The following is a 12,639-nucleotide window of genomic DNA, read 5'->3' as shown; positions in this document are numbered from 1 at the left end:
CCGAGATAATTTCCTAGCTGAGAATCAGTACATAAAAATCAATTGCCGCATAAAACTTAATTCCCTATTGCTTGGGGAGCCCCATGAAAATCCTCAGTTTAGTCGCATGCAGGGCACTCTTCAATTCCAGCCGCCTCATCTCAGGGTGCATAGATGAAACAATATCGTAAAAAATAAAAAGATAAACAAGAGGGTAGCAGGGATGAAGGAATGGCTTCTGCTTGAGAAGAGATCAAAGCAACCAGCGTAGTTCACCTTGGAGAGAGGGGCAGGCGAGCAGTCAGTCTCACCATGGATAGTATGGAGCTGGTAAACAAGGAACAATTAGTCGTTGCACAGTAAGCAATTACAGGCACTTACGGCTATCAGGCCGCAAAAGAGAGGAAGCAGTGTTCCACACAGCATGTAATTTGACCACTTATCTCAGATGCTGAAAAAATTTGACCTCATAATATCTCAGATGCTGAAAAATATTCATGGTTTCCAGAAGCAGGCAGCGCAGTTGCTGGAAGGCAGGCTGGAAGGAGACGTCCTGTGTCGTGCCGGCAAATATCAGCTCTCTGAGGTCTTGGGTGAAACCCTAGATTTATCACCAGCACTTCAGAAAGGCCAGGGACGTACCATGCGTGTCTGGATGGCCCAAATGCTGCCTGAAAGCTGGGAATTTGAACCTGGCATCCAGCTGCTCCTCGGTGTTAATTTCCAGGTATAGAATCCCGGCATGGGAGGCACTGAACATCGGCGCTGTGTGCGGAGCTTCACCTGCTGCTTATCAGGGGACTTAAACCCTGGAGGCAGATTCTCAGTTCTGGCAGTAGTTAAGGCTCCTGGAAATACTGAAACTCCATGCTGAGTTTCTGCCAGACTTGCACATAAAGTAATTAATGTTTCATTTGCAGTGAGTTTATGAAGTAGACTTAAATTCACTCCAGTATACTTGCTCCAAGTAATTCATCCTCAGATCTGATACGACTGTACACTTCAAACAGATTACGGCTGTTATTTAGTATTATGCCTTGGACACAGTGTACATGAATTTTAACTGAAGATTTATTTCGATGTAAATTTTTCCAGCAGAATGAAAGCAACAATCTGATTGTTTCATGAAAAAAAAAAAGCTCACAAATCTTGCTTTCCTGCTGCATTTGAACTCTGCTTTTGTATATTGGGAAAAAAAAAAAAGCAACCCTGAATGTTTAGTTATTCTGTAACCAGGCATTTCAGGTCAAAGACACAGAAGGGATCAAAAAAGATAAGCAAAATTAAAATGCCAAGGTCAGACAAGTTCTTCCTAAGAGTAGTGAAGACAAATCCGAGGAGGAAGCAGAACACAAATCCATCCTATCTCCACTTTGCTTCCTAGCCAAAGACACTGAAAGTGTCTCCAAGAAGTAAAAAGATTATCTCCCGTTAAAGAGCACCAGTGTTGTCAAGGGAAATAGGAAATAAAACACTCACAGCCATTGCTGAAGAGATTGCTTCTGAGCGTGTTCGCGGTCCTCTGGGGAAGGAGAGGTTTGCTGGGCGCAAGGGCCAACTCTAACCAGTGGGAAACTGGTTTTATTTCCATGTACATCACTCTGAGTCCTAAGGGCATCTCGGCCACCTGCCTGCATCTTGACACTATTTTTGGGGGCCATAGGAGGTGAAATAGGAACTGCTTTGCTGGTGCACTAGGGCTTGTCCCCGACCCACACCACTCCACCCCGGGGAGGCGAGCAGAGGTAGCCCATCACTTCACCACTGGCTGCGGGACGTTGGACTTGCAAGGGCTTTGGGCGTTTCCCATACGGGAGGAGCTGTCGGACACCTCTTCTGCAACCAGCCCAAAGGCAGGACGGGATCCAAACGGCCACTGCAGAGCTGCAGAGGTGCCCATGACTTCCCAGAGGCTGCAGGCACTCTGTCTTCTCTGATCAGGTTTCTCCACCTGGTTTCAGAGGCTTCAGTTTAAGGAAATGTGGGTTGTACTGTCACGCCCAGCTTCCACACAGCAGTTGGGGAAATTTTTTTTTTTAATTAAAATATAGATACATAAATCAAGCCATGTAGGAAATTGGGATGAAGAGAGACCACCTCGGGCTTTGCAGTCGCCCTCCTCCTGTTACAGTCACTCTTCACCGTGGCTAGCGTCTCCATCCCTCGACTCAGAGATTCCGCTCCAGGGGCCAGGCATTTTCTTTGCACCTTTCTCAAAGGCAGTGAGCTAGAGGGTTTTGTTGTGTAGCTTGTGAGACTGCTTGTTGGCCTGTCACTGTACCCTTTCCCTGGCGATGGAAAGGTCACAAGGACACTGTAGAAAAGTGTTCCCTAGTGTGATGGCGCTTTTTAAATAATCCGACTTGAAATGGGGAGGAAAGACGGCACGATTTACAGCATGGTGTGATGTCCTGGCTCGACCTGCTTCCCCCAGCAGAAAGGAGCTCTTGTTTCCCGGAGGATGCATTTCTGAGTGAGAGCTCCCATCTGATCGCTGCCAGGCTGACGCTGAACAGTAAAACAGCTCCATTTGGGGAGTGTGCGTGTCTGCTGGGTGAAATTTCACAGGGGCAGCCAGAGGAAGCTCTGAGTCGGATGTGAGGTGGGATTCAAACGATTAATCACACTGGAACACGGCTTCAATGCCAAAGACACTTCATTTCAAGCTGGAAACACTGAGAACAGGATGAACGTAAGGAGACTGTGCCCATCTCCAATTAAGCTTAAGCTAACCAGTGCTAGTTGTGTGCTCCAAGCCCATCACTGAGAGGTATCTAGCTTGCTTTACGGTATGCAGCTCCATCCATGGATCAGATAGTTCAAGGAGAAAGAATCCTCTTTTCCAAATGTGGCTGGCACAAAAAGGCAGCACATCAGCCTCGTGACGCTGCAAAGCCTCTTAGTAGCCTATTGACTTAGCCAGCTCCATTGCCAGTGCCTGTGAAACAGGGATGGCAAAATCTCTGGTGGGTGCTTTGTGCTTTGCCTGCAAAGTCAGTCACTCTTATAAGATGCTCTGAGAGCCTTAGAATGAACATTCACGAAAAAAAAAAGGGGCTGATATCTGCTTTATCAGGACATGCTTCCTTTATGCAATGAGGACCAAGCCAGGCAGAGTGAACGTTACAGTTTATTTTAACCCCAGGGTAACTTATTACGGAGTGTCGTTCTATTTGGCGTGCTCTTTTAATACTGATTATGCCAATAGCTTGAGCAAATAAGCTGGAAGTTCCTACGCTTCATTCTTTGGGAAAAGGTCATTCACCCCGTGCGGTAAATTGACCCACTAAAGAGGTGTGTTTTTTTCAGGGGCTGGAGCAAACCTCACCTGTTGGACTGGCCTTCACACATGACTCAGGAGCAGAATGAATCACAGCTCATACCGAGAGTAGGACGAAAGGCAACCTTGTCGCCGTAGTAAGGCGCTGACGAGGGCTCGGAGGAGACATCTTCAGACAGCAGGGCTTAAAGAAGAAATGTAGCTTCCTCTCTGCTGGGAACTGCGTGTTTCTGGTAAGTTAGCGGAGATTAACAGACATTCCTGGTGCGCTAGCTGGTGGGTTAATTTATAGCTATCTGTAAATAAAGGCTTATTTATTTATTTCAGTTAGAAAGCTCGGATCCTTGGAAATTTTAAGCAAAGGCAATATGACTTGTTTAAGGTCGGACTGAATGGCAAGTGAGAAGCAGGCTGGGATAACTCCTGCATATAAACAGCCTGGAAAGCAGTCAAGGGAAAATACTTAATATAGCTCAGATTTGCTCTTTAACTTTTGACTATACAAAGGTTAAAAAATAGTACAAGCTGCCTTCTTGCTTTAGTATTTTAAATATTAAACATTTTTCTTGTGTTCTTTAATTGAACTGTCCTTAATGTACCTTAATAAACTAACCCATCCATCTGTATCTCCGTGGTGTACCACTGTACATCCTGTATGAATCCCAAAGACAGAGCATCCCACTTTTATAATATATTTGGAATAACTGACGCATTTTAACACAATCAGTTAAGATAAGATAACCACCAGAGAGAGAGGCTGAATGACAAGAGGAGACTATTTGACAAAGACTGGGACATTATAAGTGCATTGCCCCATATTGTGTAGTGAGTAGGTGGGACATTATCATCTTAACAGAAGCTGTACTTTATGGTCTTTCCAGAAGGCTTTTTTTCCCCCATCTTTACTTTTATCAGTATAGTAAGTATCTCAAGACTTCTCATTTGCAGAGTGAGGGCAACATCTGGTTTGGTAAGCAGCCTTGAGTATTAGACGGGATAAAACCCAAAATACAAAGCACATGGTGGTTTCACAGCACCGCGTGCTGTGCCCTGGCTGGAAAGAGTCCACATGCAGCTGGGGACGTGCATGTTCCCGCACGGGACAGGCCCCTTGCCAGGTTATGCCAACATTTAGAGCACCGATCCCTCAGCTCTGCCTTGTGCGTGTGGTGGGTCTCATATCTCCAAAGGCTTCCATCATGAGGAAGGATTTTACCATTTAAGTGCTGGGATCAATATGTAGAGCAAAAATCAGTCACTTGCCATTTTTCTGTACTTTCTTGAGATGCCACCAAAGGATGCCACCAAAGTCCACAGATCCTCATTTTGAACCAGAGGATTTGGGACAGCATTGGTGAGTGACTCTTTGTTCCTGAAGTATGCACAGCATATAAATTTTGCAGCTTTTGATGTGAAAATCTCATTTGCAAAAAGAAAAAAATGACAAAATAGTTCAGGTGTAAATATAAACTCAAAATAACACAGGTAAAATGTTTCCTTGCTGGCCTCTTTGTTCTTTCTACCTCCTTCCATACAAGCCTAAAATGCATGAGCCTTCTCTCACCTGAGTTCCCTGTGTTGTACCCAAGCTGGGGAGCAACCCCAGAAGGGTCTTGGGTGTCTTCAGAGGGCTGGGAGACCAAGGTCCACAGCTTAGAGCTGTCAAAGGCCTGGATCTAAGGGCTCATCCCCATCCAACAGCAGCCGGAGTGACTGCTGAAACGTGTGGGCGAGGCAGAAATAGTGAAGACATCACCCACGCTCTCTCAGCTTGTTTGGTGGAGCAGTGCTCACCCACGCCGGGATGTGGGCAGCGAGGCAGAGCAGCTGTGTGGGGGAAGCTGGAGGAGATGACTTTAAAAATCTCTCTTTCAGGCTGGAAGACCCAAACTCTCCAGAGCATGTCCAGCCCAATTGTGGGACTCACTGTTTCCTTACTGGGGAAACTGGTGGTACAGGCAGTGTTCTAGATCCTGCTCAGGCTCTCCGCTGGGATAGATACACTTGCCTGAGAACACTTTGTTTTATAGCTTTGATGAATGAAACTTCCAAACTACTTTGGTCAGTTTGATGTAGATGTAAAAGATCTTTAAAATAATGGGGGTTTCCCTTAAAGTCTTTTACCTAAATTTCCTGTTAACGCACGATGAATATCCATTCTGCTACTGTATTGTACCTGAGAAGTTCCAGCCTCCCACGTCTGGGGGAGATTTGGCGGTCACTACTTTATGAAGCAGTGAAGTACTTCTAGCAGCTTTCTAGCATCCCTGCTGTGTATGGCAGCTTTAGTGCAGACGCCAGGAGGTGCCCCACAAGTTATGAAACACCTTAGGAGAAAATGAGCAACATGCAGGTCAAATATTCCTGTTCAAGCAAATGATTAGACAGAAGCCTTGCACAGCAAGATTTAACACATTCAAGTGACACTTCTTATTAGGGTGTAGCAGAGTTGTAACTTGATTTCATTGGCACCAAGGCTTTATTTCCTCCTTTCTGAGGAGTGAACCATGTGAATAAACTAAAGCTTACCTGAACGGTAAGGTAATTGGCATGCCTAACTGCAGGGAGCAGCTGTACCCATATTTTCTGAAATACAGAGTCAAAGTGGACCATGTATTTCAGAGTCCCGTCCTCAAAGAATTGCTAACAGGTGGTTTTCTGGCAGCAGGGAGCAAGCCTGCGTGCCTGGTTGGCTATAAAATGTGAACTTTGAATTGTGAAGACATTGAGAAGGGGGGGAAAATAGTAGCAATCGTTAGGTTTATAACCGGTAGGACAAATGCTTCCCTGAGGAGTCAGCAGCAGTATTGTTGACATGCCTGGCACAGTGGAACATGCTCGTGAGCCATTTCCAAGGAACAGTTTCAGTGCCAGGCCACACTACAAAGGCGGGTAAAAGTTGAGAGTATCAGACAGTTGTAAAAGTCTAAGTCTTCATATAATAATTAATGGCCTGTGGGGCCAGCATGTCTGAGGGACACGTGTGTTGTAGTGTCATTCACCTGCGGTGGGTGACAGTTCACATGAGGCCAGTGGCGGAGCAATGGGCTGGGGAGAGCCGCCTAACCATCTCAAACTAACTCACAGTGGACAGATGGGAACCCTCTGCTCAGTTCAGGTCAGGTCCCTCCAAAGGAGGCTGAAGAACTGAGTTGGACAAGTAGCCATAAAAGCTGGATTGATGCCACTGATAAGTGAGGGACTAAAGGTCAAGGAGGAGCTTTCTGCTTCCCTGAGGGATGGGAGATACCTTTGCTTCAATGGCAAGCTGCCTTTTCCTTCTCTTGGAGCTGAGCCCTCCACTTCCTCATCTCCACACCCTTATTCTGCCATCCGTGGGTTGGCAGCAGATAGTGACTGTCCACAAGGTATGTATTCTCTAAGGATTGTGGCAGGGGAGCAAGGAGGGAAGCAGGGAGGTTAATTGGGGAGGGGCAGGCTCTCAGCAGCCGAGCTCTCATCTGCACAGGGTCACCTAGGCAAGGGGTCCAACCCCGGGCAGCAGACTCTGCCAGACCCACTCTGCTATCACCTCAATGGCTCCCAGGATGTCTGCACCCTGTCCTGGCAGCTCAGACTCACGTTCGCAGAAGAAAACAGGTGCCACAACTGCAGGGGTACATCAGGTCCCCTCTCTGAATACAGAGCTGGAGCAGGGAGGGGAATCAGCATGAGCACAGAGTCGTTTAAAAGATCATCACTTCTGCTTGTGCTTTTGTCTCCTTTTATCTGCTGTAGACACCAGAGGAGAAACATGCTGGCCTGCTGTATCCAGTCCCTCTGAGTAATAACTTGTATAACTTCAGGGCTCCCACTGATAAAACCAGTGGCACCGCACAGTGGGAGCTGGCAGAGGACGCTGCGAGGTTATCCCTCACCTCTCGGCTCTCTCTCTTTCCCAGGCATCTGCGCACTGAAGAAACACTGGTGAAGGCGTGATCCATCCCAGCTGCACATACAAATATGAAGTTCTTCTGGATAATCCCATTTTTCCTTCTGCAAGGTAGAGTCTTGGCTTAGAGGATAATAGTGTGGGTGAAGTAGGTCACAGGTGCTGAGGCTGTGTCTCTTCACAGGCTCTCACCCACACCAGGCTCAGCAGGGGTTACAAGACATTGTCTGCAGGGCAGGTTCGCAGGAACTGGATGTACACGTGCAAGAGTTTCCAGCATCGTTGTATGAATACCTCACTGGCTGAGGGCAAACACATAGAGATAGTATTATGGCAAAGGCATGCATTAAAGACCTTAACTTTCTGGAAATACAGTTTCTTCCTCTGCATGGGCCCATTTTTCTCAGTATACACCTCTCAGCAGCAGCCTGGCTCAACCATGGAGAAAGTTGCACGCTAAGCCTGTGCTCACAGCACTGTTGCAATCTCTTCGACACCTAGGAAAACACCTGACTTACGGAGATTTGATGTTTTTTAAACCCAGTATCAACGTCTGTTGGGACTACCTGCACCTCCACTGTGCAGAGGGATGTTCCAACTGACACTTTAAGGTTAGACAGCAGAACTGGAAAGACCTGAGCCCCAAACCCTTCCACCCTCTGGTTCCCCGGAAACGGAGATATTGGAGGCAGTTCCTAGTTCATCCAGCTGGAGCAGGACATCAGGGTGTCTGTCCCCAGACAGAAAGCAGAAGCCAGCAATGAGGTTCACCAAAGGGTCTGAGCCTCCTCTGCATCTTGGAACAAACCAAAAAAGCAGCCTTTAGGAAGGGGCTAAACATGGGCCAGGCTGCGCGGCACCAGCCAGCACACCAAGGGGCCCAGCAGAGCTCAAGTCTAGGAGAGGACCTTACCGCCATCTCTTCTCCAGGGAACAGCTACAGATAAAGGACGTGCTTGAGCCATGTTTGCTGACAAGCGTGGGTTAGGGAAAGCTAAGCTACAAGCCCAGCAGCCCTGGCAGAGAGAAGCTGGACTGGAGGCAGTTTGCCTCTTGAATGCCTTTTGCCCTATGCTCAATTCCCAGTTCCAGAATTGGGTGTCATTCCCATCTGCCCTATACACTCTGTGTGCGTATGTGTCCTGTGCTTAGGGGGAAACTCATATGCTGGTTTCTTTGCAGACACTGAAGCTTTTCTGATGAAAAATGCTAAACTCAAGCTGTGTTTACAAGCCAGCCCAATGAATGGGAATTTACTGCTGGAGGACTGTAATCCAGAGTCAGATTTCCAGGACTGGTCTTGGCAAGGCGATTCTTTGATGAATCACGGCACGCATAGCTGCCTTTCCGTGGTGGGGGCCAACAGAGTGCAGACAAGTCTCTGCGGCAGCGCAGGCTACACGACCTGGGACTGCTCGAATTCTCTGCTCTCGCCTCTGGGCAGCAGCCAGGGCTTCCTGGTGGCAAACAGGAAAGGAGTCGCTCTCAATAACGTGGGAGGCCTGAAGGCCCAATGGCAAGATGTTGCAGACAGGAGCGTGTGCGAGGAGAAAGCAGGTAAGTGCCGCACACCCGGGGACCAGTGGTACATGCACAAGTGCTGCTGGGTAATGTGGAAAGGCACGGTCAGTGTCCTGGGGTCTTTCCAACCCTGGGTGCCCCACCATAATGGGATCTGCAGTGTGAGCCAGAAACGCTCTCCACTTCTCTGTGTATGAGATAAGGCTGTGCCCTCACGGCTGCGTTCTGCCTGCTTGGAGGGACGTGCTGGGCAACCCTGGGAGGCAAGGGGAAGGTCATTTTTGGCCTGAAGTATTGCAGTGAGCAACCATTGCATCTTTCTGCTCTTTTTCTCCACAGCTGAGGCAGAGCAAGACAGGTACTTCCCTGCAGCCCTTACCAGCACACGCGTGTACGACCACACAGCAGGCAACGCGACCCTTGCGCTGGGTATGGATCAAGAAGAGCTGGAGGAACTGCTCTGGTTCTTCCGCAGAGAAGACCGTAAGTCCCATTGACATTCCTGGGTTGAGACTTGAAATAGAGATACAGAGTCCTTGGCTGTTAACCTTCTGCCTAATGGAGGTGCCCGAGGGAATTACCCGAGGAGGCGATTTACCCCAGATATATAAACCTTCAGTCTCGCCTCCAGAAGAAGCAGGGGTAAAGACATGTCCTGAGATAGTGTCTCCTCCCAGAGAGGGCTTCAGCCTCTTTCCAGGCATAGCCTGCCAGGAGAGCAAAGGTCTGGGTTGACCAGCGATTTTGGCCGGGTGGAGGGAGCAGATCGATATGAGCAGGTCAGCACCCTGAGGATCAACTTCAAAGCCACAAATATCAAGGACGGAGCGTCCGCTGCCATCTGTGCTGCACACCCCAACCGGTGTTCAAAGGCAAAATCTACCTGCCTGAGTGTGGCAGAGGCAAGAAAGGCTGCAGAGCGGAGGGGCCCTTCTAGCAGTGCTCATGGTGGGATGCTGCAGCTCTCAGCCTTGCTCCCACCCTCAGGCACAGCCGCCCACAGCTCTCGGGCAAGGTTGAAAAGCCGTGTGTGGCAGATGTGGGAGATACAGAGCCTGAGGCGGGGGGCTGTGAGCGGCAGAAAGCAGTTGTGTAAGTCTCCTGCCCAGGAAGGGAGAGTTGCCTGAGGTTATGCCCAAAAACGTGACGTGGGTGCTCTGCTCTGGGTGCTGAGCTGGACACCAGCACCTCTCCCCTCATCCTGCAGCCAAGCCATGGCACTCTGAGCTTGGGTATCCTCAGGAAATGCTTGGCTGGGCTCTGTGAGCCACACTGCTCTGTGCATGTTAACACTACCTCTCTGTGCTTTCATCCAGCGTCTGCGTGGAATTACTCCATCCTTGCGCTTTCCTTCGTGGCCATGATTTTGGGTCTTCTCCTCCTGGCCATTAACGTTGTGCGAAACAGGTGAGTCAAGAAAATTTGGGGGTCTTTTGGTGTGTGATGGTGTGCTGAGATCCCCTGAGGCAGACAGACAGGACAGGGCAGATGCTGAGACACAGGGCAGGAACAAGCCCTGAGCGATGGGGAGAAGAGCAAAAACAAACTCCCTTTGAACCGTGCTTCATTGTAAAACCTTGCCTGACTCCCTGCTCTCCTCATGTGTCACTTGGAACGAGCCACTTCACTCCTCCAGGCCCTGGATCCTCACGGGTGAAGCGTCTGCAACAGCTCTGCCTGTTGGGCTGTTGGGAGGGAAGCGACATTAAGTGTGGGGTGTGAGATGCTTTCCCATAAGTACAGGGGCATATAGGGGCTCTGGAGCAGGACTCCCAGCCTTTCCCCGTCTGCGTTCCCACCATGTTCCCCTGGGCCATACTGCTGCACGGCAGCCCTGCAGCTGAGGAGCAACTCGATGTCTTCTACAGCAAGAAAACTTACATCGGGGTCAGAGCTTTCATCTTAAAATGAGAGAAAAAGAGCTGATGTTACAGGTCTGCCATGCTCTCATTTTAACGATGGCTTGCTGGGTGTTACTGCCTCGCTTTGGGCGATGCGGTGCGCTGTGTGTTCTCCAAGTGTAAGCCCCGCGGCTCTGTGTACTCAAACACTTCAGACCACTTAGATGACGCAGTGCAGCTGGCCGGGTTTGCCCATAAGCAGCTAATGTGTTCCCAGGGCCAGGGTGCGAAGAGATGGATGTCACCATCACTGGGGGTAGGTGCCTGCCCCCAGATGAGGGCTGGGCTCCCTGCTTCACTCCCCATTTCCTTTTTATGCCTTCTCGCAGGAAAAGAAAGATCCACATGTATAAAGAAGCACTGCAAACCGCCCAGGAGGCTGAGCTGGAAGCCAAGCAAGCCCTGATGCCTGTGCAGGAATACAGCCTGGCCGAACAGGAGCCAGTGCTCCAGGATCAGAGATCAGGAGAAGTGATGGTTCAGTGGAAGGATGGGACAGTCACGTCTCTGTACACAGAGAGGTCTGAGGATGCCATATAACAGCAGCTGAAGTCAAAACATTTAGGCCCTAAGGAATGTATCAGAATGTCTCAATTCATAGTGATGGAAGTTTAAAAATGCTGTTTAGCCTGGGGAAACAAAACAGAGAAAAAAAAGAAGGCAGCAGAGCTGCACCAGCAGAAGCAGCTCTGGACTCGAGGCAAACCCGTGCCTCCCCCGTTTCAGCTCGGGGCTGGCTGGTCTTTACCCACTGCGCCCGGCTGCCTCCAGCCTTCTCTCCTGTGCCGGCTTCACCCCCTCCCTCAGATGCCGCCTGCCTCCGCCACAAACGAGTGGGAGCTGAGCCGGGGCGGGAGGCGGGAGGCTTTTCCTGCGGTGAGCCAGGGAACGCGCCGTCAAGTCCCATCAGGAAAACAGCCACACTGAAGCAGAGGCACTTTTGTTCTTTTCAGAAATCATCTTTATTAAAATATTTTCCAAAGTGGTTGATCAAAATCCCATACTGAATCTCTCTCTCCATCAGTAAGGTCATATATATATATATGTATATATGTACAAATATACATGTGGATATTTTACTCTGCAGAGTAACTGCAACTCCAGGGAGAAGCAGAAAGTTTAACCTGATACAGCAAATGAAACCAAGCCCTCGCTTGGGCACAGGTAAAGCCTGGGCTGCTTCAGGCTTCACTTCACGCCTTCATCAGGCACGTGTAGAAGCCGTGAAATAATTTAAGACGTTTTTGGAAATACGTCAGTCTTTTAAACAGGCTTTTCAGAGCGTGTTCTCATCAGTGAAGCATCTCTCTGCCTTTGAAAAGGAACACTATAGTGTAAAAAGTTGATTAAAAAAACAGCTATTTTGGTATGACTTATTTCGATGCGTGGGAATCAGTTTCAGGACACCTGAGGCCTTTAGTTGGCTGAAACAATGTCTGCACCTTTCTTGTTTGGATTAAAAGAAATAAAAATTCCTCTTACTTATTGCTCAGTCAGGGGAGCCGTGAGACAAACGAGATGGGTGCCTCCATGCTTGATTAATGATTAATTCCCCCTTCCTGGGCTCCCTGCGCTGTGCGCCAGGGGACGCCTGGGGGTCCCTGGGGACAGCCCTTGCCCTCCCAGTGGTGCCTGTGGCTCCGGCTGCTCTGGGAACTGCTTGGATCCACACGGAAAGCTGGGCTGGCCCCCGGTGCAGCGCTTGCCCAGGGGGAACGAGAGCCGGGGAGGGGGCAGGCGGAGTGATGCCACAGCCGATTTCGGACTCTCGGCACCCCGTCTGCTCGCCGAATTGTCACCGCAGGCTTTGCCCCGGCGCAGATCCCCCCGTCCGCCAGCGGCTGCAGCGGTGCCCGTGAGTCCGTTGCGGATGGTCTCAGCCCTTGCTGAGCTGAGGGGATGGGGGTCTCTTGCCGCCGCCTCTGCAGCCCACAGGGACACGTCCTAAAATATCTTGAAACCTTTCAGCAAGGTGAGCGTGGGAGCTTTCCTCTTACTCTGAGCCCGTGAGGACTTGACGGTGACCAGCTTGGCCTGGGCCACCGAGGGGATCTCCTTGTAGTTGC

At 49.6% G+C, this 12,639-nt stretch overlaps 2 protein-coding genes across 2 annotated transcripts in view; one reads left to right on the top strand and one right to left on the bottom strand.

Annotated features, from left to right (window-relative positions):
* Window positions 1-8,333: 8,333 nt before the first annotated feature.
* On the top strand, window positions 8,334-11,113 carry SLC51B (solute carrier family 51, beta subunit; the record flags this gene model as incomplete). Its single annotated transcript, XM_009583282.1, has 4 exons — window positions 8,334-8,708; window positions 9,012-9,155; window positions 9,989-10,079; window positions 10,903-11,113. Coding segments are annotated over 4 exons (821 nt in total), but the record flags the coding sequence as incomplete, so codon positions are not given.
* Window positions 11,114-12,517: 1,404 nt separating this feature from the next.
* The window catches only part of RASL12 (RAS-like, family 12), a gene marked incomplete at its 5' end in the record, with an annotated part of 1,587 nt that continues 1,465 nt past the window's right edge, over window positions 12,518-12,639 (bottom strand). Inside the window, one exon of the mRNA XM_009583281.1 lies at window positions 12,518-12,639. This exon is cut by the window's right edge and continues 266 nt beyond it. Within this exon, the coding sequence (XP_009581576.1) occupies window positions 12,518-12,639 (122 nt within the window).

The sequence above is a fragment of the Fulmarus glacialis genome, unplaced genomic scaffold, assembly GCF_000690835.1.
Source record: "Fulmarus glacialis isolate BGI_N327 unplaced genomic scaffold, ASM69083v1 scaffold18928, whole genome shotgun sequence".
In the NCBI taxonomy this organism is placed as follows: Eukaryota; Metazoa; Chordata; class Aves; order Procellariiformes; family Procellariidae; genus Fulmarus; species Fulmarus glacialis.
Note: the sequence above shows the minus strand (reverse complement) of the source record. Positions and strands in the feature narration are given on the sequence as shown.